Consider the following 26,183-nt stretch of genomic DNA (forward strand, 5'->3'; position numbering starts at 1 on the left):
TAATTAGTTTGCTTTTGGGGACTGGAATGGTCATCAGGGAGAAGTTCGTGCTTGTTATTTGCATCCATTTGGACAGCCTAATAGTGAGGATTTGGTCCAGGAATGTGACAATGCACATGCGTTTGGATCTAATGATTTAAAAGAACTGTCTTTTTTATTTGTGAAAGTAGGCTACAATTTGGAGAGGGATAGGGCTGCGAGCGTTTGTGCGCTTCAGCGGCAGAATTCACGCACTAGTGGCCAGTGAAGTTTCCATCATGGGAGCGCATGGTTGGTTTCCAGCATTCTATGGGGTTATAGTCTGTGGATATCTGGCGTTTTTCTCGGGGGTCATTTTTCCACAAGCAGAAGCGGGGTGCGGGGAGAGAGAAAGCCCAAACTGTTGTACCGGGAGAAAAAATGAATGCTTTGAGTACACGAAGCGTAAAACAGTGTGCTACTGTGATACCTACTGTCAGAAAACAGGAGACTGCTGCGAGGACTACCAGCCTGTGTGTCAAATATCTGGTGAGTGGTTGCTCTTTTACTTTCTCCCATTTAATCTCAAATGTTCATCTCAATGTTGTTAATGCAGCTCCTAGATATGCAACCCATATCCTGCCACCAATTAAAATAAGGTAATACTTCATTTTAAGGGTTCCTTATTACAGTGTAATTACATATGTAATACAAGTATTGTAATTCATTGTGATAATTCATAGTTACACTGTAATAACAACATGTAACTGGTGGTAATTGCAGTCTGTAATTACAGGGGTTTAACAATGAATGCTTGTTACCATGCTTGTTACACATGTTAACGTTTCCTATAGCATCTTAAAGCACCATATTTCAGCCTGCACAAACCACATGATAAGTGTTAGCCAATTGAAAACCGACCACCTCATTGTCACACCTCTGCAATAAAGGGCTCTGGAATCTGATGTCCAGGCCCAATGGCAAAAACGGGTTCACAAACGGTTCACATAACATTTTTTATTTATTTATTGTTAAGTCATTTAACGGTGCATTTGACAATTGGTCAATTACTTTAACCATAAATTAAACATTTTTAGACACATTAATAAAAAGTTATGGTTGAAATTGTGAGAGTCATCCGTGCTTGTCAAATTGTAAGCCTATTAAGCTTGGTTTATAAATGCACTTAAAATGGTCATAAGACTCTTATTCAATCATTCAAACTTTGCAAGGGTTTCACTGTTGAGGAACATTCTCAATTTTGGATGGGATGCATTGTTGGAATTATTTATTCCAGGAATTAAGGCATCATGTCAAGATCTGCCCATCTGCACAACACACTCGAAATAACAACAACCTCGAACGTGCCCATGTGTTGACACTGATGTCATGTAACAGTGAGCAAAGCACAGGGTCGAGAAGAAGGTCAGTGTGCAAAATCCAGACATGAAAGATTGCTGCGAAATAAACAATGTGTTGTAGATAAAAAATGTCAACACAGGAGAGAGAAAGCAAGTTTTCCATGCAATTTGTTTAGCTTTTTTAGATACATGAATTCCAGCCTGGTCTCATAGACTAGACATAGCATAGTAAATGTAAATCCGGGACACTCAAATTAGAATGATATGTTACGTTTGGTATGGTTACATATAACAGATGGTTACTTAATGAAAAAACGAAAGTAGGGTGCTTGGTCAGGGTGGATGGGTGAACATATAACGTGAATGTCTAGCAACCCAAAGGTTGCGAGTTCAAATTTCATCATGGACAACTTAAGCATTTTAGCTCATTAGCAACTTTTCAACTACTTACTACTTTTCAGTTACTTTGCAACTACAATGCCCCATAATGACTAAGCAAAAACATGTTTTTAGAAATGTTTGCAAATGTATTAAAAATAAAAACAGAAATACCAGAATAAGTCTTCAGACCCTTTGCTATGAGACTCGAAATTGAGCTCAGGTGCATCCTGTTTCCATTGATCATCCTTGAGATGTTTCTACAACTTCATTGAAGTCCACCTGTGGTACATTCACTTGATTGGACATGATTTGGAAAGGCACACACCTGTCTATATAAGGTCCCACAGTTGACAGTGCATGTCAGCGCAAAAACAAAGCCATGAGGTCGAAGGAATTGTCCGTAGAGCGCCGAGACAGGATTGTGTCGAGGCACAGATCTGGGAAATGGTACCAAAACATTTCTGCAGCATTGAACGTCCCCAAGAACACAGTGGCCTCCATCAATCGTATTTAACCAGGCAAGTCAGTTAAGAACAAATTCTTATTTACAATGACGGCCTACACTGGCCAAACCCGGACGACGCTGGGACAATTGTGCGCCGCCCTATGGGACTCCCAATCACGGCCAGTTGTGATACAGCCTGGAATCGAACCACCTCAAGCACTGAGATGCAGTGCCTTAGACCACTGTGCCACTCGGGATTTCTTAAGATCAGTGTCCTGAAATCGGGACAGTTCTTGCTCAATACGGACAATGTGACTAGAATGACGTATCCAAAAGCAAACTTTCCCGAGCATAGACATATCTTATATGGGCAGAAAGCTTAAATTATTGTTAATCTAACTGAAGTGTCCAATTTACAGTAGCTATTACAGCTAAAAAATACCATACTATTGTTTGATGATAGTGCACAACAACAAAAACACTTTATCACGGCAACTGGTTTGATACATTCACCTCTGAAGGTAAATAATGTACTTACATTCAGTAATCTTGCTCTGATTTGTAATCCTGAGGGTCCCAGAGATGAAATACAGCGTAGCTTTGTTTGATAAAATCCATTTTTATATCTTAACACGATCCATGTTGTATGCACGATCGATGTTGTATTCCCACTCGTTCAATTTGCAAAGAAGTAAATCTGTGAAAGTCGAAACGCTAAACCTTGTTTCACCAGTCAAGTTAGGTTCCTATTTATTCCTCAGACACTCTAGAAGGTAATCAGCCTTTCCTTCTTTATTCTGCATTAGGTATATCTGATACAAAAAAATTTTTGCCACGAAGACACGACATCATTACGCGCCGATGAGACGGGCGGTGTTCACTTGATTCACTGTATCTTGGTCCAATGACCACCTATCGTTTTGAAACATCGCTAACTAGATAGCCAATGAGCTGGGCTTTACAGGAGTATGTGATTGTCCTTTGTGTGAGTAAAAGCCATTGTGCTGAGCTCGTACGCAACAACAAACATTCGGCAGAGAAAATCGAGAGCACGAAGAGGAAATCGTATTACGCACGCATGCTCAATTAGTTCTACCAAGTTTATTGCTAATTTAGAAAGTAGAACATGGCTAATAAAACAGGAAAAGCTCAATCGAAGACCAAGTATACAGATTTGGAAGAGGTTATTGCAGAAATCGATCATGAAAGTGACATAGAAGAAGTTGAGGACTCAGTTAGTGATTACAGTGTAGACTCAAACGCTGAAGACATGTTTTTGGAAGGCAAAGATGCAATTTTGGACTGGTAAGTAAAATACTTTCTTTCTTCTCATGCTAATGCAGTTGTTTAAATGGTTGCATATTATTCATTTGAGATATTGTTTTAGATATTGTTCTTTGATTGCTATATATATATAATCTCTGTGGTGAAATATGTTTACCAATAGTGAATGGGACGCTCGAGGACCACAGCCACAGCATGTGATGGTCGACATAAAATACACATTGGATATGCTAATACATTGTAGGTCTGTATATATATATAGAAAAGCGAATGCAGGGGAGGTAAAGCCGGTGGAGGCTGGTGAGGGGATGATGGCTCATGATGATGGCTGGAATGGCTGGAGTGGAGTGAATGGAATGGTATCAAACGGATGAAATCCATGGCATGCTGTGGCTGTGGTTTTCGAGTGTCTTACATTTTTTACATTTTAGTCATTTAGCAGAAGCTCTTATCCAGAGCGACTTACAGGTAGTGAGTGCATACATTTTCATACTGGCCCCCCGTGGGAAACGAACCCACAACCCTGGCGCCATGCTCTACCAACTGAGCTACAGTTACTATTCGTACACATATTTCATAATAATGATTGTGTTCCCCAAACTCTATATAATTTAAATGTTTATAGATATTTGTTGTTTATTTGATGTATTGATGCAGAGCTCATCCGTAAAACTATTGATGCACGGCTCACCCCCTGCTAAAATAAAGTTTCAATAAAATAAGTAAAATGAGTTCTTACTGATTTAAAAAAAATCTTCAATAGTGCCAATGACTCAGATGACTTTTGGAAACCAACACAGTCAAGTCGTCCATCCCCCACTCATTGAAATGTAGAAACTGATTCATTCAGTCTGATCCCAGCTGCTGTCTCTGGCTCCACACCAACCCCGCCCGGCCATCTAGATTTGTGAATGTTAGTGTATTTTCTGTGGGGAAGCTAATGTCCATCATGTATGACATTCCTGAGAGTGTGTAAGCTTTTATTTTTTATTACCATAGCATTTTTGTATGTTCTCTATAGTTATGTACTTGAAAGTGTATCAATTGACCAATTTGGCCACTTGGAGGCCACTTGGGTACATTTGGGCAAACTTGTGGGACTCCTGGGATATAGACCCACAATGTATAGCCTGTATATTTTATGTTGACTATGAAATGCTGTGGCTGAGGTTTTCGAGTGCCTTATTCACTATTCGTACACATATTTCATTATAATATATATGTTTATAGATATGTGTTGTTTATTTGATGTATTGATGCAGGGCTCATCTGTAAAATTATTGATGCAGGGCTCACTCCCTGCTAAAATAAAGGTTCAATAAAATAAGTAAAATGAATTCTTACTGATATATATATATATATAAAAAATCAATAGTGCCAATGACTCAGATGACTTTTGGAAACCAACACAGTCAAGTCATCCATCCCCCACTCATTGAAATGTAGAAACTGATTCATTCAGTCTGACCCCAGCTGCTGTATCTGGCTCCACACCAACCCCGCATGGCCATCTAGATTTGTGAATGTTAGTGTATTTTCTGTGGGGAAGCTAATGTCCATCATGTATGACATTCCTGAGAGTGTGTAAGCTTTTATTTTTCATTACCATAGCATTTTTGTATGTTCTCTATAGTTATGTACTTGAAAGTGTATCAATTGACCAATTTGGCCACTTGGAGGCCACTTGGGTACATTTGGGCAAACTTGTGAGGGACACCTGGGAGTCCTCATACTAAATATTATGTAGCTCTCTCATTCTTGAAGGTATCAGTCTGAATTTCTGCACATACACTGGTACCCTATTGTGGACAACATCTAAATTATCTGCAGCTTCCTATCTGAATGGATGGCTTTTCTTTTTAATTTCAAAGCAAAACAATAAAAAATTAGAAAACATACAGTGAGGGAAAAAGTATTTGATCCCCTGCTGATTTTGTACGTTTGCCCACTGACAAAGAAATGATCAGTCTATAATTTTTATGGTAGGTTTATTTGAACAGTGAGAGACAGAATAACAACAAAAATATTCTGAAAAACGGATGTCAAAAATGTTATAAATTGATTTGCATTTTAATGAGGGAAATAGTATTTGACCCCTCTGCAAAACATGACTTAGTACTTGGTGGCAAAACCCTTGTTGGTAATCACAGAGGTCAGACGTTTCTTGTAGTTGGCCACCAGGTTGGCACACATCTCAGGAGGGATTTTGTCCCACTCCTCTTTGCAGATCTTCTCCAAGTCATTAAGGTTTCGAGGCTGACGTTTGGCAACTCAAACCTTCAGTTCCCTCCACAGATTTTCTATATGATTAAGGTCTGGAGACTGGCTAGGCCACTCCAGGATCTTAATGTGCTTCTTCTTGAGCCACTCCTTTGTTGCCTTGGATGTGTATTTTGGGTCATTGTCATGCTGGAATACCCATCCACGACCCATTTTCAATGCCCTGGATGAGGGAAGGAGGTTCTCACCCAAGATTTGACGATACATGGCCCGTCCATCTTCCCTTTGATGCGGTGAAGTTGTCCTGTCCCCTTAGCAGAAAAACACCCCCAAAGCATCATGTTTCCACCTCCATGTTTGACGGTGGGGATGGTGTTCTTGGGGTCATAGGCAGCATTCCTCCTCCTCCAAATATGGCGAGTTGAGTTGATGCCAAAGAGCTCCATTTTGGTGTCATCTGACCACAACACTTTCACCCAGTTCTCCTCTGAATCATTCAGATGTTGATTGGCAAACTTCAGATAGGCATGTATATGTGCTTTCTTGAGCAGGGGGACCTTGCGGGCGCTACAGGATTTCAGTCCTTCACGGCGTAGTGTGTTACGAATTGTTTTCTTGGTGCCTATTTATTTATTTATTTAACTATGGTCCCAGCTGCCTTGAGATCATTGACAAGATCCTCCCGTGTAGTTCTGGGGTGATTCCTCACCATTCTCATGATCGTTGCAACTCCACAAGGTGAGATCTTGCATGGAGCCCCAGGCAGAGGGAGATTGACAGGTCATTTGTGTTTCTTCCATTTGCGAATAATCACACCAACTGTTGTCACCTTCTCACCAAGCTGCTTGGCGATGATCTTTTAGCCCATTCAAGTCTTGTGTAGGTCTACAATCTTGTCCCTGACATCCTTGGAGAGCTCTTTGGCCTTGGCTATAGTGGAGAGTTTGGAATCTGATTGATTGCTTCTGTGGACAGGTGTCTTTTATACAGGTAACAAACTGAGATTAGGAGCACTCCCTTTAATACAGGTGTGCCAAGCTTGTAACATCATACCCAAGAAGACTCGAGGCTGTAATCGCTGCCAAAGGTGCTTCAACAAAGTGCTGAGTAAAGTGTCTGAATACTTATGTAAATGTGATATTTACGTTTTTTTATAAATTTATAAGCTACATAAAAATAAAAGGGGGGTCTGAGCTGGCAACACTGAGGTACCATAAGTACAATCTGATGCCACGTTCAAAACAACTGGAAACTGGGAACAAGGAAACCTCAGACTTCAGACTTCAGTGTGTTCAAGACAAATGGGAACTCTGAAAAAACGAGCTCCGACTGGGAAAAATCATTTTGAACAGTCATCAAACTCGGAATTCCAACTTGGGAACTCGGGCCTCTTTCTAGAGCTCCGACTTTCCGACCTGAAGATCACTGACATCATGATTTGACCTCGTATTTTTCAGAGTTCCCAGTTGTCTTGAAAGCACCATAAGTCAGTCGAGTGAACTATCCCTTCACCTTGTTTTTTTATAACATCTTCGGTCTGACAGATGCTTACGTGACAACCAATATGCATTGTATGATGTCAACAAACATGGCACCACACCAGTGGAGGCTGCTGAGGGGAGGACGGCTCATAATAATGGCTGGTATGGAGTAAATGGAATGGCATCAAACACATGGAAACCATGTGTTTGATGTATTTGATACCATTCCACCAATTCCACTCCAGCCATTACCACGAGCCGTTCTCCCCAATTAAGGTGCCGACAAACTCCTGTGCGCCACACATAGCTGGTAAATAGCTTAGCATTAGCTAATCATAATCAGTACAACCTTCAAAATAGTATTTTACACACATCATATGTGTCCATTACAATCTAATCAAGAATCGGAACGCATGATTTGCCACCAGTACTTGAAAACGTAAATAAAACAGTAAATACATTATGCTACAGTAGAAACGTCAACACGATATACAGATAATAAGGCACTTACTTTGATAGCAACGCATACATGTCCAAAGTTATTATTTGTAAGAAAAACAACAATGAAGGCAATGCGAGCGCCAGCCAGAAAATGTGACAGGTGGAGAAAGTTTGTGCAAAGCCTGTTCTGATTAGAGATGCACAACGTCTTCATACTTGATCTGGAGAAACACTGGGGAAGTGCTTGGGCTCTCATCAAAAATAAATTGTCCACAACAGCGAAATGGGCTACTTCTTATGTGAATTTTTGAGGAGGCGGAACACACCTCAGAAAATCTAACTAACTAATTTGAAATCGACAAGTTGAAACATAGCCTATAGATAGTTAGCGGGCAGCGTGTCTTGGTTTGAGGGCAGCATTGGTTAACTGTCCTGTTGCGTAACAATCACATTTTGGAACATTGAGTGCATTCTGACATCACGTGTGTAGTTCGTGATGCACACTGAAGGTAATTATCCTCGTCGCCATTGTAGTGTCTTAGCTCTTATTACTAATGAATATAATAAGAAAGACTCAGAATACAACGAAGTGAACTGGAGCTTCACATTTACTAAAGCTAGTTAGTACAAGAATAACAGAGTTACACTGCATCAGTAATTAACAGAACATAACATTCCTTCTCTTATACAATCAGAGTTACTTTTACCAAACCACAACCGAAACATTTCCCAGAACTTGTAGTTATTTTGTATCTTTGATTTTAACTTGAAAAGTGTTAGTTTTTGGTTGTGTTTGTTTGTTTGTTTGTGTATAAGTCCAGTCTGTCTGGTGGACGGTGTCTTCGTTCCGGGTAGCGCCTTGGGTTGTCTGGAGGCTCCTGCACATCCTCAGTGTGTGCTTGCTCCATTATAGCTTCTGCTATAGCAGAACCTTCATCCATACGTTCCCTTCTTTCAGCCTGAGGTCTCTGTACTGCCCCACCGTCCTCTACAGTTCCCTGTGTGTCACTCCCAGGAGCTCTCTGTGCCTGTTCTCTCTCGATTGTTGTGCTGTTTTCCGTGGAATGCATTTGGTTAATGTGACGCCGCCACATTATGTCTGGGCTCACTTGAACCTGGTAAGTTCTGGGTCCCGTTTGTGCATGTAAGGTCCCTCTTGTCCATTTCCCTTCTGTAGTCTCGCACCATCACTTCCTGTCCTGTTTGGCGCTCCTGGCTGCCGGAGAGCATCTTGGCTTGTTTGTTTGGCACTTCATTTCGCCTGTTTGTCTTCATGATGTCCAGCTGTGTGCAGAGAGGCCGCCCGAACATCAGTGCTGCTGGGCTTTCATTTGTCGTGGCATGTGGGGTGTATCGGAAGGAGGCCAGGAACTTGCCCAGTTTTGTTTGCAAAGTCCCTTCATCTCGTTTTGCTGCACAGAGTCCTTACTTAAGGGTTTGCACAAAGCGTTCTGCCAGTCCATTGGTGGCAGGCTAGTACAGAGCTGCGGTTGAGTCTTTGATTCCATTTACTGACATGAATCTTGTAAACTTGTCACTTACGAAAGCTTGTGCGTTGTCGCTTACCAGCTGCAGAGGCAATCCAAAGTGTGCAAGCGTTGTTCTGAGGAGTCAGTGCAAAACACCTCTGGCCATTTGGAATGGGCATCAACTATGACCAGAAACATGTGCTTTTCAAAGGGGCCTGCGTAGTCCACATGAATTCTCTGCCATGGCTCTGTGAGCCATCCCCATGGTTGGACTGGGGCAGGAGCAGGCATGTGAAGGGTTTTCAAACATCCGCTACAGTTCTTCACCATGTTTTCTATTTGTTGATCCAGACCGGGCCACCAGAAGTGGCCAATCGCAAGCAGCTTAATTTTGACTATTCCAACATGCCCTTCATGTAGTTGCTGCAAAACTTGATGTTGGCATTTCTGGGGTATCATGACTCTCATTCCCCACATCAAACATCCTTGGTACAATGTAATTTCATTTTTTCCCGCTGGAAATATGGTGTCAGCTCCTTTTTGCCTGTAGCTGGCCATCCTGACATGGTGTAGGTGTATACTTTTGACAATGTCACATCTTTCCTTGTCTCCCGTTTGATAACTGTGCTTGTGACAGGTAGTACCTCGAGCTGAGAGGTGTGGAAAATGTCCACTGCATCCACACTCCTTTGTCTTTCTCTTGTACAGGGCAGTCTGGATAATCCATCTGCATTTGTGTGGAGGGACGACGGCTTAAACTCAATGTCATACATATGGCCGGCAAGGAACAAGGCGTATCGCTGTAACCTGGCCGCTGTCATTGCCGGAATGCCTTTCTTTGGACTGAAAATGGAAAGCAATGGCTGGTGATCCGTAACCAGTGTGAAACGCTTGCCATATAGGGTACCAGTCAAAAGTTTGGACACACCTACTCATTTAAGGGGTTTTCTTTATGTTTTACTATTTTTTACATTGTAGAATAATAATGAAGACTTAAAACTATGAAATAACACATGGAATCATTTAGTAACCAAAAAAGTGTTAAGCAAATCAAAATATATTTTATATTTTTCAAATAGCCACCCTTTGCCTTGATGACAGCTTTGCACACTCTTGGCATTCCCTCAACCAGCTTCACCTCAAATGCTTTTCCAACAGTGTTGAAGGAGTTCCCACAAATGCTTTTCCTTCACTTTGCCGTCCGACTCATCCCAAACCATCTCAATTGGGTTGAGGTCGGGGGATTGTGGAGGCCAGGTAATCTGATGCAGCACTCCATCACTCTCCTTCTTGGTCAAATAGCCCTTACACAGCCTGGAGGTGTATTGGGTCATTGTCCTGTTGAAAAACAAATGATAGTCCCACTAAGCCCAAACCAGATGGGATGGCGTATCGCTGTGGTAGCTATGCTGGTTAAGTGTGTCTTGAATTCTAAATAAATCACAGACAGTGTCAACAGCAAAGCATCCCCACACCATAACACCTTCTCCTCCATGCTTTACGGTGGGAACTACACATGCAGAGATAATCCGTTCACCCACACCGCGTTTCACAAAGACACAGCGGTTTGAACCAAAAATCCAGACCAAAGGACACATTTCCACCGGTCTAATGTCCATTGCTCGTGTTTCTTGGCCCAAGCAAGTCTCTTCTTATTATTGAGGATTCTGAGGATGGTAACTCTAGTGAACTTATCTTCTGCAGCAGAGGTAACTCTGGGTCTTCCATTCCTGTGGTGGTCCTCACGAGAGCCAGTTTCATCATAGCGTTTAATGGTTTTTGCGACTGCACTTGAAAAAACGTTCAAAGTTCTTGAAATTGTCCATATTGACTGAACTTCATGTCTTAAAGTAATGATGGACTGTCGTTTCTCTTTGGTTATTTGAGCTGTTCTTGCCATAATATGGACTTGGTCTTTTACCAAATAGGGCTATATTCTGTAACCCCCCCCCCTACCTTGTCACAACACAACTGATTGGCTCAAACGCATTAAGAAGGAAAGAAATTCCACAAATTAACTTTGAAGAAGGCACACCTGTTAATTTAAATGCATTCCAGGTGACTACCTAATGTAACTGGTTTAGAGAATGCCAAGAGTTTGCAAAGCTGTCATCAAGGCAAAGGGTGGCTATTTGTAGAATCTCAAATATAAAATATATTTTGATTTGTTGAACAATTTTTTGGTTACTACATGATTCCATATGTGTTATTTTATAGTTTTGATGTCTTCACTATTATTCTACAAAGAAAAACCCTTGAATGAGTAGGTGTGTCCAAACTTTTGACTGGTAGTGTAGGTATGTGTGGAATTTCTTAATTTCCTTGTCGATTTGTGAGTAGTTCTTCTCTGCATCATTCAAAGTTCGTGACGCATTGGCCACTGGCCTCTCTGACCCATCTTTCAGTGTGTGAAAGTATGGCCCCTAAGCCATAAGGGGACACATCACAAGCCAACTTCACTGGCAGTTCGGCGTCGTAATGCGTCACGACCTGTTCAGATGTGTTGAGCCGTTTTGCCTCAAGAAACGCATTTTCACACTGTGCTGTCCACTACCATGTCCTATTATTTTCCAGGAGCTGATTTAGAGGCTGGAGTACTGCTGAATGTTTGGGAGGAATCTTCTGGAGTAATTGATCAGTAATATCTCACTTCTGTCACATTTTGTTTGGAGCTCTCTTCAACCGGTAGCTGCAGGTAAGCCTGTTTCAGGTCGATTTTACCGAAGTGTTTCCCACCAGCTAGTGCAGCAAAGATTTTATCCAGACGTGGCAGAGGGTATTGGTCCACATGCAACATTGAATTCAGTTACCTTGAAGTCCCCACACATTCTAACAGACCCGTCTTTCTTTACAATGGGAACAATTGGTGTGGCCCATTCGCTTCTGTCCACTTTCGTCAGGATCCCTGTGTCCTGCAAGTGATCGATTTCCGCTTCCACCTTTGGTTTCAGGGAGTATGGAACAGATCTGGCTTTGCAGAATTTTGGGGTTGCATCATCTCTCAGTACGAGTTTGGCTGTGATGTCTTTTACTGTTCCCATCTGATCACTGAAAATGGTGTCGTATTTCTTCATCAAGTGTTCCAGTGTTTGGTCTGTGCCATTCTCTTTTGGCTGGGACGTGTGGAGCATTTAAGTCACACCAGTTCAGCTTTATTTTGCACAGCCATTCCCTGCCAAATAATGGGGGGCCAGTTCCATGCACCACATACAGCTGCAACTGCTGTGTTTGCTCCCAATGGGCTCAATCTCTCTCCTGAGTATGTCTTCAGCAACACATTAGTTTACTTCAGCTTGATAGCCTTAACGTGCTCATTGTAGACAGTCGTGGAAATTATAGACACTGCAGATCCTGTGTCCAGCTCCATTTTGAGGGGTTTGCCTTTGATTTCTGGTGTCACCCATATTATACTACTGCTGGGAGAAGTCACTGTGTTTAACTCCATTGTACCAATTAACTGTTCATCTGAATCACTGCCACTGTTCTCTGCTAGTGCATTCACAGACCCTTTCATTTTCTCAGTTTTCCTGTTGTGACTGTATTTTGCTCTGCATGCTCTTTGAATGTCCCGCCTGCTATTGCAGTTGTGACTAATTTCGTCTTTGAAATGGCAGTCCTCTGCTCTGTGACCATCTCTGTCACGCCTGTTGCACGCCTGTTGCATTCCCAGGGGCGCTGTCGGCTGCGTGAAAAAATGTGCAGGGAAGTTTGTGATAGGAGGTCAGTATTTCTTTTACATTGCAATTCAATTGCATTTTTGGTCGCGATATCCATAGCTACAGCAATTTCAACAGCCTTTGCAAAAGTGAGATCTGATTCTGTGAGCAAACGTTTCTGAATGTGTTCATGTTTCAGTCCACAAACAAATCTATTCCTTAATGTGTCATTTAGGTTCTCTCCAAATGGGCAATACTCAGACAGTTTCTTCAACTCTGCTACATATGTACTAACATCCTCACCCTCATTCTGGTCTCTCTTGTGGAAACGAAAACGTTCCGCGATGAAGAGTGGTTTAGGTGATTTTGAAATATCTCCACAATCTCCCTGATTTATTTATTGGAGGGCTTCAGAGGGGCAGTCAGATCTCTTAGCAAACGGTACGTTTTTGGGCCAATCAAACTCAACAACGCTGGTACTCTCTTGTTATCAGCAATGTCATTTGCAATGAAGTACTGTTCCAGTTGTTCAATGTAAGTTGCCCAGTTTTCTTGCGTGTCATCAAACACATCTATTTTCCTGATGCTAGCCATTCTCTTTACCTCCGGCTCTGCGGGTCTTTGATCTTCCGCCTCGTTCTTGTCAGCACTCCCCTCGTCGTCACTGCTTGCTAGCTGCTGTGCTACAGGGTCAAAATCTTCCTGTCTTTCAACGAGCTCCATCTGCATTCATGATGCACACTGTAGGTAATCATCATCGTCACCATTGTAGTGTCTTAGCTCTTATTACTAATGGATATAATAAGAAAGACTCAGAATACAAGGAAGTGAGCTGGAGCTTCACATTTACTAAAGCTAGCTAGTACAAGAATAACATAGAGCAACACTGCGCATGACCAAGGGCGCTCTGTTCTTAAAGGGAGCATCAGTAATTAACAGAACATAACTGCGCATAAAAAAACTAATGCTGGGGCAACCGTTAGAGATATTTGGAACTCACACCTGAAAAGGTTAAGGGTCAATTACCTTGAGACTGGCAGTTACTTGCATAACAATAACCGGCTGACAAAATGTCATGACCTCCACAGCCCTAGCCAAGACCTGAACAGAAAGCCTCATGAAGACAAAATTATTTTTGAAAAAGAATGGCATCTTTTTTGGCTGCTTCACCAAGGGCCATCTAAGCAGAGACTGTCAGAATTGTATGACTTGTAAGGTGTGCTCACAAAGGCATCCAACTATTCTCCACATACAGATAAACAAGGAAGGGCTACAGGAATGGTGATGGAGGAAAGAAACAGAGAATGTCCTTGAGCAGGCTACACTCGGGACGGCGACTACACTACTCTTTCCATCAAATCAAATCACATTTTATTTGTCACATGCGCCGAATAAAACAGGTGTAGAACTTACCATGAAATGCTTACTTACAAGCCCTTAACCAACAACACAGTTTTAAGAAAATAGAGTTAAGAAAATAATTACTAAATCAACTGAAGTAAAAAATAAAATTAAAAAGTATGTAAAAAACCTGTCTGATCAGGATTAACAATATCTGGTAAACCTTTTTCATTCTATGTGCTATGCATTTCGCCAGGATTTTCGCATCACCACATTGAAGTGTAAGAGGCCTCCAGTTTTTTAAATGGACTGGATCTTTATACTTACCACCTGGGTCCTGTTTTAGTAGTAATGAAATCAGACCTTCTTGTTGAGTACCTGAAAGTCTACCATTTTTATAGAAGTACTTAAAACATGCTAATAATGGATCTTTGAGTACATCAAAAAATGTCTGCTATACCACTACTGGTATACCATCAAGCCCTGGTGTTTTTCCAGACTAAAAAGATTGAATTGCCTCAAAAAGTTCATTTTCTGTAAGTTGGCCTTCACACAGGTCTTTCTGTACATTTTTAAATGTTACATTATTATTATTATTATGAAATAAATCCTTACAGTTAACATCATTCAGTGGAAATAGAGGAGACTGAAAAGTGGTCCTCTGTAGCTCAGCTGGTAGAGCACGGCACTTGTAACGCCAGGGTAGTGTGTTCGATCCCCGGGACCACCCATACACAAAAATGTATGCACGCATGACTGTAAGTCGCTTTGGATAAAAGCGCCTGCTAAATGGCATGTTATTATTATTATTATTATTATTATTATTATTATTATTATTAAAAGAAAACATATGCTTAAAATATTTTGCTTCCTCTTTCAAAATATAATTTGATGAATCATGGATGACTCCATCATTTGTAATGAGTTTCTGTAAATTATTTTTGGTAGCATTTCTATGTTGAAGATTCAAGATTTTTTTTGTGTGTTTTTTTTCAAGATTTTCCATCCACTTTGCTTTATTTTTGTAATACATTACACTTGATTGTTCTTAAATAAGTACCTCCAATTATTTTTGTTTTTCCTATAACCTATTTTGTGCCTCTATAGTACAGTTTCCATTACCATCTACCTGCGCTGTTAATTCCTCTATTTGCTTTATTAGTCTAATCTCTTTTGACCTAAACTTATTTTGTTTAAATGATGAGTATTGGCCTCTAAAAGTAAATTTAAAAGGGGATCTGCTGTACCTATGTTGTGCAGAAAAAAGTCAATTATGAATTTTTTGGTCTTAGTTAAGAACAAATTGTCATCCAATAGGCTTAGATACAATGTATAATGTCCACGTGGAAATCTGTAAGAGTTATATGGAGGCCAATTAATACCATTTTTTAAACTTTTGATGCCAGCAAGAATGGGACCAGGAAGACGGCTAGCTTGATTTAAGCCTTCTCCATGTATATCTCACTAGGTCAGGATTTTTCAGCCTCCATATATCCACTAGTTCTAATGTATACATGCAATTCGTGATCTCCTTAAGTGCTTGAGGGTGATAGTTTGTAGTGTGATTTCCTTTACGATCCATTGAGGTACTTAAAACCGTATTATAATCTCCCACCATAATAATAGATTCATTAGTTGTTTCTGAGGTCAATAGATTATTATATATTTTTTTGAAGAAGTGTGGATCATCATTATTTGGCCCATATAGGTTAATTAGCATGGTCTGTTTTTGGTACAATAGCATATTTAAAAGAATCCATCTTCCTTGAGGATATGTTTGCACATTTTGCACAATTGGATCAACATTCTTATGAATTAGTATAATCACCCCTTTGTTTCTTTGCCCATGACAAAAATATATTTCTCACTCCTAGTCCTTTTTCCACCCAACCTCATCTATTTATATTTGTAGAGTGAGTTTCCTGTAAACAACAGATATTATATTCTTTCTCTTTTAGCCAGGAATTTTTTTAAACAATTTTTATGATCTGCTAAACCATTACAATTGTAACTGGCTATACTTATTTTCCCACTTACCATAATGATACCCAAGTTTCAATTATACTTACCACAACTAATGTTTGTAAACCACCATTAAAAAGCACGATGATGATTAACCTACAGTGGTCCCTGCTGCGTATACTCAAACTGGTGTGATTAGAATGCTTATTTAGAACGTCCAGTTTCGATTGATGCAACAGTCAGCATTTGAGCTAGCCACACTGTTTTTTCACACAAACATTTTGCACAAACACAGTCCTTACAAAGTTATGTCCTGAATGTGAACAGTTTATTTTTTGGATGCAATGTTCAGACATTCACGGATGAGCTCACCATTCATCTAAATAATTGAGTAAAACACTTTCTAGAAATCGAAAGTAATCCGACAATGGGTAGTTTGTGCGAGCCGCCATGTTTGTTTTTCCCCTCAACCAAAGATAATAAGAGGAGACAAGATGAGTTTGGTCTGTTTGCAGTAAGCATGTTGAAGGGGGTGTGTCGTCGACAATCATTCACTTCCCTTCATTCACTTCCGGGAGTTTACCCTTCATCTCATTATAACATCTTTGGTCTGACAGTTTACGTGACACCCAGAATGCATTGTATAATGTCAACAAACATGGCACCAAACATAGCTGGCAAATAGTTAAGCATCAGCTCAGTATAATCAGTAGAACCTTCAAAAAAAGTATTTTACACACATCATAGGTGTCCATTACAATCTATGCAATAATCGGAATGCATTATTTGTCACCAGTACTTGAAAAATTGTGAATAAAACTGTAAATACATACAAAACATGCATACATACAAATTGTATGCTACAGTAGAAACAATATTAAAATATACATAAAATAAGGCACTTACTTTGATAGGAACGCACACATGTCCAAAGTTATTATTTGTAATTCACTGTATCACAATTCCAGTGGGTCAGAAGTTTACATACACTAAGTTGACTGTGCCTTTAAACAGCTTGGAAAATTCCAGAAAATGATGTCATGGCTTTAGAAGCTTCTGATAGGCTAATTGGAGGTGTACATGTGGATGTATTTCAAGGCCTACCTTCAAACTCAGAGCCTCTTTGCTTGACATCATGGGAAAATCTAAAGAAATCAGCCAAGACCTCAGAAAAAAAATTGTAGACCTCCACAACTCTGGTTCATCCTTGGGAGCAATTTCCAAATGCTTGAAGGTACCACGTTCATCTGTACAAACAATAGTATGCAAGTATAGACACCATGGGACCGCGCAGCCGTCATACCGCTCAGGAAGGTGATGCGTTCTGTCTCCTAGAGATGCATGTTCTTTGGTGCGAAAAGTGCAAATCAATCCCAGAACAACAGCAAAGGACCTTGTGAAGATGCTGGAGGAAACAGGTACAAAAGTATCTATATCCACAGTAAAACAAGTCCTACAGTGATGGAAAAAAGTATTTGATCCCCTGCTGATTTTGTACGTTTGCCCACTGACAAAGACATAATCAGTCTATAATTTTAATGGTAGGTTTATTTGAACAGTGAGAGACAGAATAACAACAAAAAAATCCAGAAAAACAAATGTCAAAAATGTTATAAATTGATTTGCATTTTAATTAGGGAAATAAGTATTTGACCCCTCTGCAAAACATGACTTAGTACTTGGTGGCAAAACCCTTGTTGGCAATCACAGAGGTCAGACGTTTCTTGTAGTTGGCCACCAGGTTTGCACACATCTCAGGAGGGATTTTGTCCCACTCCTCTTTGCAGATCTTCTCCAAGTCATTAAGGTTTCGAGGCTGACGTTTGGCAACTCGAACCTTCAGCTCCCTCCACAGATTTTCTATGGGATTAAGGTCTGGAGACTGGCTAGGCCACTCCAGGACCTTAATGTGCTTCTTCTTGAGCCACTCCTTTGTTGCCTTGGCCGTGTGTTTTGGGTCATTGTCATGCTGGAATACCCATCCACAACCCATTTTCAATGCCCTGGCTGAGGGAAGGAGGTTCTCACCCAAGATTTGACGGTACATGGCCCTGTCCATCGTCCCTTTGATGCGGTGAAATTGTCCTGTCCCCTTAGCAGAAAAACACCCCCAAAGCATAATGTTTCCACCTCCATGTTTGACAGTGGGGATGGTGTTCTTGGGGTCATAGGCAGCATTCCTCCTCCTCCAAACACGGCGAGTTGAGTTGATGCCAAAGAGCTCCATTTTGGTCTCATCTGACCACAACACTTTCACCCAGTTCTCCTCTGAATCATTCAGATGTTCATTGGCAAACTTCAGACGGGCATGTATATGTGCTTTCTTGAGCAGGGGGACCTTGCGGGCGCTGCAGGATTTCAGTCCTTCACGGCGTAGTGTGTTACCAATTGTTTCTTGGTGACTATGGTCCCAGCTGCCTTGAGATCATTGACAAGATCCTCCCGTGTGGTTCTGGGCTGATTCCTCACCGTTCTCATGATCATTGCAACTCCACGAGATGAGATCTTGCATGGGGCCCCAGGCCGAGGGAGATTGACAGTTATTTTGTGTTTCTTCCATTTGAGAATAATCGCACCAACTGTTGTCACCTTCTCACCAAGCTGCTTGGCGATGGTCTTGTAGCCCATTCCAGCCTTGTGTAGGTCTACAATCTTGTCCCTGACATCCTTGGAGAGCTCTTTGGTCTTGGCCATGGTGGAGAGTTTGGAATCTGATTGATTGATTGCTTATGTGGACAGGTGTCTTTTATACAGCTAACAAACTGTGATTAGGAGCACTCCCTTTAAGAGTGTGCTCCTAATCTCAGCTCGTTACCTGTATAAAAGACACCTGGGAGCCAGAAATCTTTCTGATTGAGAGGGGGTCAAATACTTATTTCCCTCATTAAAATGCAAATCAATTTATAAAATTTTTGACATGCGTTTTTCTGGATTTTTTAAATGTTATTCTGTCTCTCACTGTTCAAATAAATCTACCGTTAAAATTATAGACTGATCATTTCTTTGTCAGTGGGCAAACGTACAAAATCAGCAGGGGATCAAATACTTTTTCCCTCACTGTTTATTGACATAACCTGAAAGGCCACTCAGCAAGGAAGAAGCCACTGCTCCAAAACCGCCATAAAAAAGCCAGACTACGGTTTGCAACTGCACATGGAGACAAAGATCGTATTTTTTTTTTGAAATGTCCTCTGTTCTGATGAAACAAAAATAGAACTGTTTGGCCATAATGACCATCGAAAATGGGATGGCTTGCAAGCTGAAGAACACCATCTCAACCGTGAAGCACGGGGGTGGCAGCATCATGCTGTGGGGGTACTTTGCTGCAGGAGGGACTGGTGCACTTCACAAGATAGTTGGCATCATGAGGAAGGAAAATTATGTGGATATATTTAATCAACATCTCAAGACATCAGTCAGGAAGACAAAGCTTGGTCGCAAATGGGTCTTCCAAATGGACAATGACCCCAAGCATACTTCCAAAGTTGTGGCAAAATGGCTTAAGAACAACAAAGTCAAGGTATTGGAGTGGCCATCACAAAGCCCTGACCTCAATCCTATAGAAAATGTGTGGGCAGAACTGAAAAAGCGTGTGCGAGCAAGGAGGCCTACAAACCTGACTCAGTTACACCAGCTCTGTCAGGAGGAATGGGCCAAAATTCACCTAACTTATTGTGGGAAGCTTGTGGAAGGCTACCCGAAACGTTTGACCAAAGTTAAACAATTTAAAGGCAATGCTACCAAATACTAATTCAGTGTATGTAAACTTCTGACCCACTGGGAATGTGATGAAAGAAATAAAAGCTGAAAGAAATAATTCTCTCTACTATTATTCTGACATTTCACATTCTTAAAATAAAGTGGTGATCCTAACTGACCTAAAACAGGGAATTTCTACTAGGATTAAATGTCAGGAATTGTGAAAAACTGAGTTTAAATGTATTTGGCTAAGGTGTATGTAAACTTCCAACTTCAACTGTATATATATATATTGCAAGACCAGTTCTTCATGTCCATTACATGCAAGACATATTTAATGTAGTCCTCATTATATCCTGTTTTATTCCGACAAAAAAGGAAGAAGGAAAAATGAACCTAGATTCTAACAGCCAGTAAAAATGTGTTAGGCATCACACTACCCATAAAGCAATACCTAAGTTTAACTAACAATCGACTCTGACACAGCCATGGCACGATAGCCAAGTATACATGCTGTACTGACAATCCAGAGCAATTAAATCTGTAAAACCAACCCTCTCTCCACCCACACACATTTTGTTTTTATTCCAAGGTCATTGCTCTATCACCTCAGCTGTTTTACAACTAGATCTATATCATTAGGATCAAGAATATAAAAGGTATCGTAAATAGCTTATGTAGAAATATATAATATACCTCTCGCTTAGAGAAGTGCTTCCATAAGCCAGTTATTCTGTTGGTTCAGCTGTTAACTTTAATCCGTTTATTTTAGTGTTAACCAGCCCGCCACACACACTAATAGAGACAACAACCCTATTGACAATAACTAATGTGTATCGGAACAATACATTTTTTATATTTATATTTATTTTTTTAATGTAAAAGGATAATGTCCCCAATTATTTTAGGATCGTAATGGCCTACACCAATAGAGAACCTAGGTAGGTTTTTAATTATACAATCCTTTATCCTAGCCTTACATTAGATCTATTCGTATGTATTAAGTTTAATCTTAAAAGCTAATCGTTCCGATTCACATCAGCGAACAAGGGCCGCACTATATAACAGCTTTTAAGTCATATTATACCTGACCTCTACAATTAGGCCATATCATATAAGAAAATACATTTAAAAACTTGGTATTTCTAATGTACAATCTTCAAATTAAAGAAATAAACAATCAAAAAGAAAAGGTCAGCCTTATCCATCTTCGCCTTCCCCTAAATCAAAACCTGATTTTAAGTCCATATAGTCCAAAGATCCATATTGCCTAAATAAAAAAAAATGATAAGTTCATCATACCCATTTTGCATGACCATAAGTCCAACCTTATTTTTAGTCCACGGTTCCATACTGCATGAATAAAAAAAGTCCATCATGCAAAAATTGTTTGGTTAAAAACAAATGAATCCATAATTGTACTATGTAATGCGGTGCAGATGGGGGACTACTTCAGCAGGAGGTAGCTATTACTCACAGCCACTTTCTAATCTTCGAGTCCTTGAACATTTGGTTGTTTACATACAATTTATCGACGACTAGACAAACATTCTGCTTCTCTGCTCGGAGCCTTTTGAAAGTGGGGTACAGGGAACGTCGTCTCTTCACTATTTCATGGGGAAATTGTTCATTAAGAGAGAACGGGGTGTTCTTCAGTTCCCTACTCTGTTGTAACAATGCAATCTTCATTTTGTAGTGAGTTAGCATAGCTACTATCGGACGGGCCTTCCCTCCCCTCTGCCACCGAAACGGTGAGCCCTTTGAAAATCAATTGTATCCACCTGTTCCTCCGTCATCTTGAGATTACGTTTCATGAACAACTTGACCTTTTCCTCCGTTGACTGATAGTTTTCATTTTCATCCTCCTTTATTCCCATTATAACAATATTATTCTTCATACTTCTGCACTTTAGATCAAGTAATTCGGCTTTCATTGTTTTATTATTATACCATAGCCTCTCTGTAGTGTCTTTTAGGGAGTCCACGGTAGTTTTCAATATCTTATTTTCCGCTCGTATTTCTTCCATCATTTTATTACTGTAATCCATTCCTGTTTTTAAGGCCAGTAGCCCAGGCAATAGATCCAGCTTTTTTAACTGCTAGCTCATGCTTGTAAGCAATGCTCTATCTTCTGGAGACATGGTTATAAAAACGTCCCACTCCAGTGTTAAATTAGGAATTTTAGACGTCGGCTTCCCTTCAGTTTTGCTCGCAGAGCTCGAGGAAAGGTCTTCTCCTGTTCGCTTCAATGTATCTGATTATTTTTCGAGCATATCAAAATGCTGATCAATAAATAGTTCAAGGTTCTCTATATTATCCAGAATGTTTGTTTTGCAGTTGTCAGTTAATCCTCAATTCTTATGATTAATTCATGGGACAAGCTGTACCTACCACACTGCAACCTGCCACGTCATCAACCAAAGGACACAGACGTCTTGCTTGCAGTGTAAAAACAAAGGGGTGGGGGGTCAAAGCAAATAGTCTGGGTGGCCATTTTATGAACTGTTCAGCAGTCTTATGGCTTGGGGGTAGAAGCTGTTAAGGAGCCTTTTGGGACCTAGACTTGGCGCTCTGGTACCGCTTGCCGTGCAGTAGCAGAGAGAACAGTCTATGACTTGGCTGACTGGCGTCTTTGACAATTTTTTGGGCCTTCCTCTGACACCACCTAGTATATACAGTACCAGTCAAAAGTTTGGACACACCTACTCATTCAAAGGTTTTTCTTTATTTGTACTATTTTCTACATTGTAGAACAATAGGGAAGACATCAAAACTATGAAATAACACATAAGGAATCATGTACTGTATCTCACATCGATACCGACATTGGACTGCTAATTGGGATAAATGCACCAAAATTGATGGAACCATGGAAGGTGATTAACAGCCAATTTGACAATACTGTTTTTAAGCTTTCAAATTATATCAAACTCAACTGTTTATCTTTTCCAGTAATGGTATGGTGGGGTATGCAAAATGGGTCAACTTTGAGCACCTTTATCTCCTGAATGTTTTGGTATCCAGGTCCAAAAAGTCACTTTCGGACAACTTCTTCAATGGGTAAAAATGCATGCAAAGTTTAGTTTAAATCAAAAGGGATGCTGTCAAAAAGTTATTGAATTAAAATGGATTTACCCGGCTACATCCTCTTCCAGTTGTGCTAGTTATGCCCTGAAGAAGACTGCAGAGGACAACAAGAGCAGCTTCTCAGCTTAGGCAATTGACACAATCAATGTCAATTTCTATGTAGATGACTGCTTGAAGTCTGTACCAACTGAAAGGCAAATTATAGCGCTGTGCGAAGAACTCAAAGGGTGTTTTTTGCTTGACAAAATGGATCAGCAACTGCCGAGCTGTGTTGGCCTCAATTCCAGAGACAGAAAGAGCCAAGGAGGAGAAGGACCTTGACTTGGACAAAGAGAACCCCCCTTTAGAACGAGCCCTGGGGGTTCAGTAGTGTATAGAAGATGACACCAAGTTTCAAGTGTCCATGAATAATCAATTATTTACCAGGAGAGGTATTCTGCAAGCTCAACTATGGATGGGATGACGAAATTCCAATGGCCTATATCCAACCATGGCAAAGATGGCTGGTAGGACTACAGCAGATTGCGGGCTTCAGCATTAACAGGTGCATCAAGCCAAAGAACTTTGGAAAGTTCAAATCAGCCCAACTGAGTGAATCCAGGAACGGCACCCTAAGCTACCTGAGACTGACAAATTCTGAAGATCATTTGCACTTAGCTTTCATAATGGGAAAGGCAAGAGTAGCATCGTTGAAACGGATGACAATCCCTTTAATGGAACTTGCTGCAGCAGTGCGTGTTGAAAGGATGCTGGTTACAGAGCTATAGCTTCCACTGGAGGAATCTACATTTTGGACAGACAGTGAATTTGTCTTGAAGTACATCAAGAACGAGATCAACGTTTTCAGACGTTTGTGGCAAACCAGGTAATCACTATCAGAGAAGTGTCAGATGTCACGCAGTGGAGACATGTTAACACCAAGGTCAATGCTGCAGACCATGCCTCAAGGGGTCTGACAGCTGATGCCTTCCTGAAGTGTGAGAGTTAGAGCAGTGGCCAAGTCTTTCTTCAAACAGAAGAACAGGAATGGCTAAATCCTCTCGTTGAACTCTCCCCCATCTGCCCAGATTATCCTTAGGTCAAGAAGAGCAAAGTGACCATGAACACAATCGACAAGAAAGAAAAAGATGCTACCAGCACCTTTATAAACCATTTCTCAACTTGGAGCAGCCTGAAAAGAGCAGTGGCATGGTTTCTCCAAGTAAAGAACTTGCTCTTACAGCTGAGCAGAAAATAAAGGATGTACAGATCAGTCAAAGCTCAAGAACCAGATTAAGACAAACAGAGCAGTTTGATTGAAGCTGATATCAAGAAGGTAAAAGAAGCCATGAGTGCTTACAAACTCTGAGTACAGGCCATGACAAATGCAGAGGTTGCAGTTGTGCGCTTCTGTCAGGAGCAAGGACTTTCAGAGGAAATTGTAACTCTGCAGAAACGGATCATGGGAAGAGTCCTAGAAGCAAGAACTGTCTCGAGGGCTAGTCCGAAGTGTCCGTCACCAGACAAAAACCAACATCCTAGAACGACCAATCAGCAAAGGATGCTTATTGGTGGAAGCTTCAGACTGAAAGATTGACTTTAAGACTAGACTGAACAAAACATCTACAGACTTGACAAACCTGTTCCAGTCTTCTCTTTCAGATCAAGCTCAAATTATATACATATTTGCATTTGTTTTACATGAAGAGCGTCACATGCATGTACACCAGTGTTTCCCAACACATTTGTGTTGTGACCCACAGAAGCACACCTGATTCTACTTGTCAATTAATCGTCAAGCCCTTGACAAGTTGAATCAGATGTTTTTGTCCGGGGCTACAACAAAAATGTGTGCTGTTGTGGGTATTCGAGGACCGGAGTTGGGAAACACTGATGTACATGAAGAACATGCATTTGTTCATGAAGATACACAATACACATACACGAAGAACACATGGACCCTGAAGAATGATGTATTGTCATTTTCGTTTGGCTCTTTTTTCATTTAAATTGTTATTGTTATGCATCACGCCAGTAACTAACGGGGCAGGTGTGTAAGAGCCATTTTTATATAAAATACATTGTATTAGAATTATGTAAGAATTATAAATGTATCGAATATTATTTGCAAAATAAAATGTTTGTTTATAGAAACCCCATTTTATTTTGGTTATTGTGCCACCAGCTGGCCATTTAAGTTACCACAATTTAGAACCGGATTTAAGGGGGTTAACTGGGGAGATGGCAGAAGTCAGATAATTGCAACAGGTGGAACTGACTGTGATAGACAGTTTTATAATGTGTCCTATTACGCATATTCATATATCTTTGATTTACTATTTTGTTGGATATTCTTTGTACCTTTTTTAGTTTGCTTTTTGCCACCATTATCATCCTGAAATCTGTTCAATAATCTGGAAACAATCAATGCCTTCATTACCCAAACCTTGGAACTGTGTGACAAACCAGACTATGAGTAGTACATGTGTGATAATTGCGATGAAGAAATCTCAAGTTGTTTTATTGGAAGATATGCATTGAATTGGATATGAGTTGGAACCTACTAGTATTTTGGCATTTGAATAGAATTGCCAAATTAGAATATTTGGAACTGAAGCCATAATGCTTTTAATGTATTACAGTACCTACATGCTTGTCTGCAGTACGCTTTGTAAGACTTCACTTCTGTGTCAGCTTTATGCGTCATTACATCGCAACTTGGTATACGTTCACCCCACTGAGTAAGGTGATACAGTGGAAGGCAGAGGGAGATGTGTTCCTCCAGACTGTGTTCACTAACCCACCCAGTTCCTGTAGCTGGAGCTGGAGCTGAGTAGGCTATGTGTCAGATTGTCGCTCTACCTTTTCTACATCCTGTGGCATCTGGTCTTTCTCACTCTCTCACTCCTCTCCTCCCTTGGCCTCATCTGTTCTTTTTTTAATAACTTATATTTTATATTTTTTTCAAGCATAGATTTACAGCACAACAATTCATTATAGAGGTAGTGGAAACATAATTATTAGCATTATCATTATTATTGTCCACATCCCTTACCCATTTCCTAAACTACCTTGAGTCAGTATGTGTGATCTCTGACAGCAGTGGGGTCTGGGTTCGCTGCGTGTCCAGCCCCCATACCCTTTCCCAACCACTGTGTAGTGCGTGTCAGTACTATGCGTCTGTGCGGCCTCATCTGTTCATCCTCCTCTCCCTAAAAGCACTGCCAGCTGCCTGTTGTTTTCTCTCTCCCTCTCTTTCTGTTGGACCTGTGTGAGTTATAAAGTCTGATAGGCAGGACTGAGCTTTCCAAGATGTTGCAGTGCCTCTTGCATCTGTTGAGCTACAACACACACACACACACACACACACACACACACACACACATACACACATACACACAGACACAGACACAGACACA

At 40.6% G+C, this 26,183-nt stretch overlaps 1 protein-coding gene across 1 annotated transcript in view; it reads left to right on the forward strand.

The window, feature by feature from the left end:
• Positions 1-257: 257 nt before the first annotated feature.
• Positions 258-26,183, forward strand: part of LOC311141052 (somatomedin-B and thrombospondin type-1 domain-containing protein) — a gene marked incomplete at both ends in the record, with an annotated part of 38,221 nt that continues 12,295 nt past the window's right edge. The window contains one exon of the mRNA XM_084176332.1: positions 258-507. Within this exon, the coding sequence (XP_084032458.1) occupies positions 258-507 (250 nt within the window). The remainder of the gene's footprint in view (positions 508-26,183) is intronic.

Source organism: Coregonus lavaretus (genome assembly GCF_964263955.1).
Source record: "Coregonus lavaretus genome assembly, chromosome: 14".
In the NCBI taxonomy this organism is placed as follows: Eukaryota; Metazoa; Chordata; class Actinopteri; order Salmoniformes; family Salmonidae; genus Coregonus; species Coregonus lavaretus.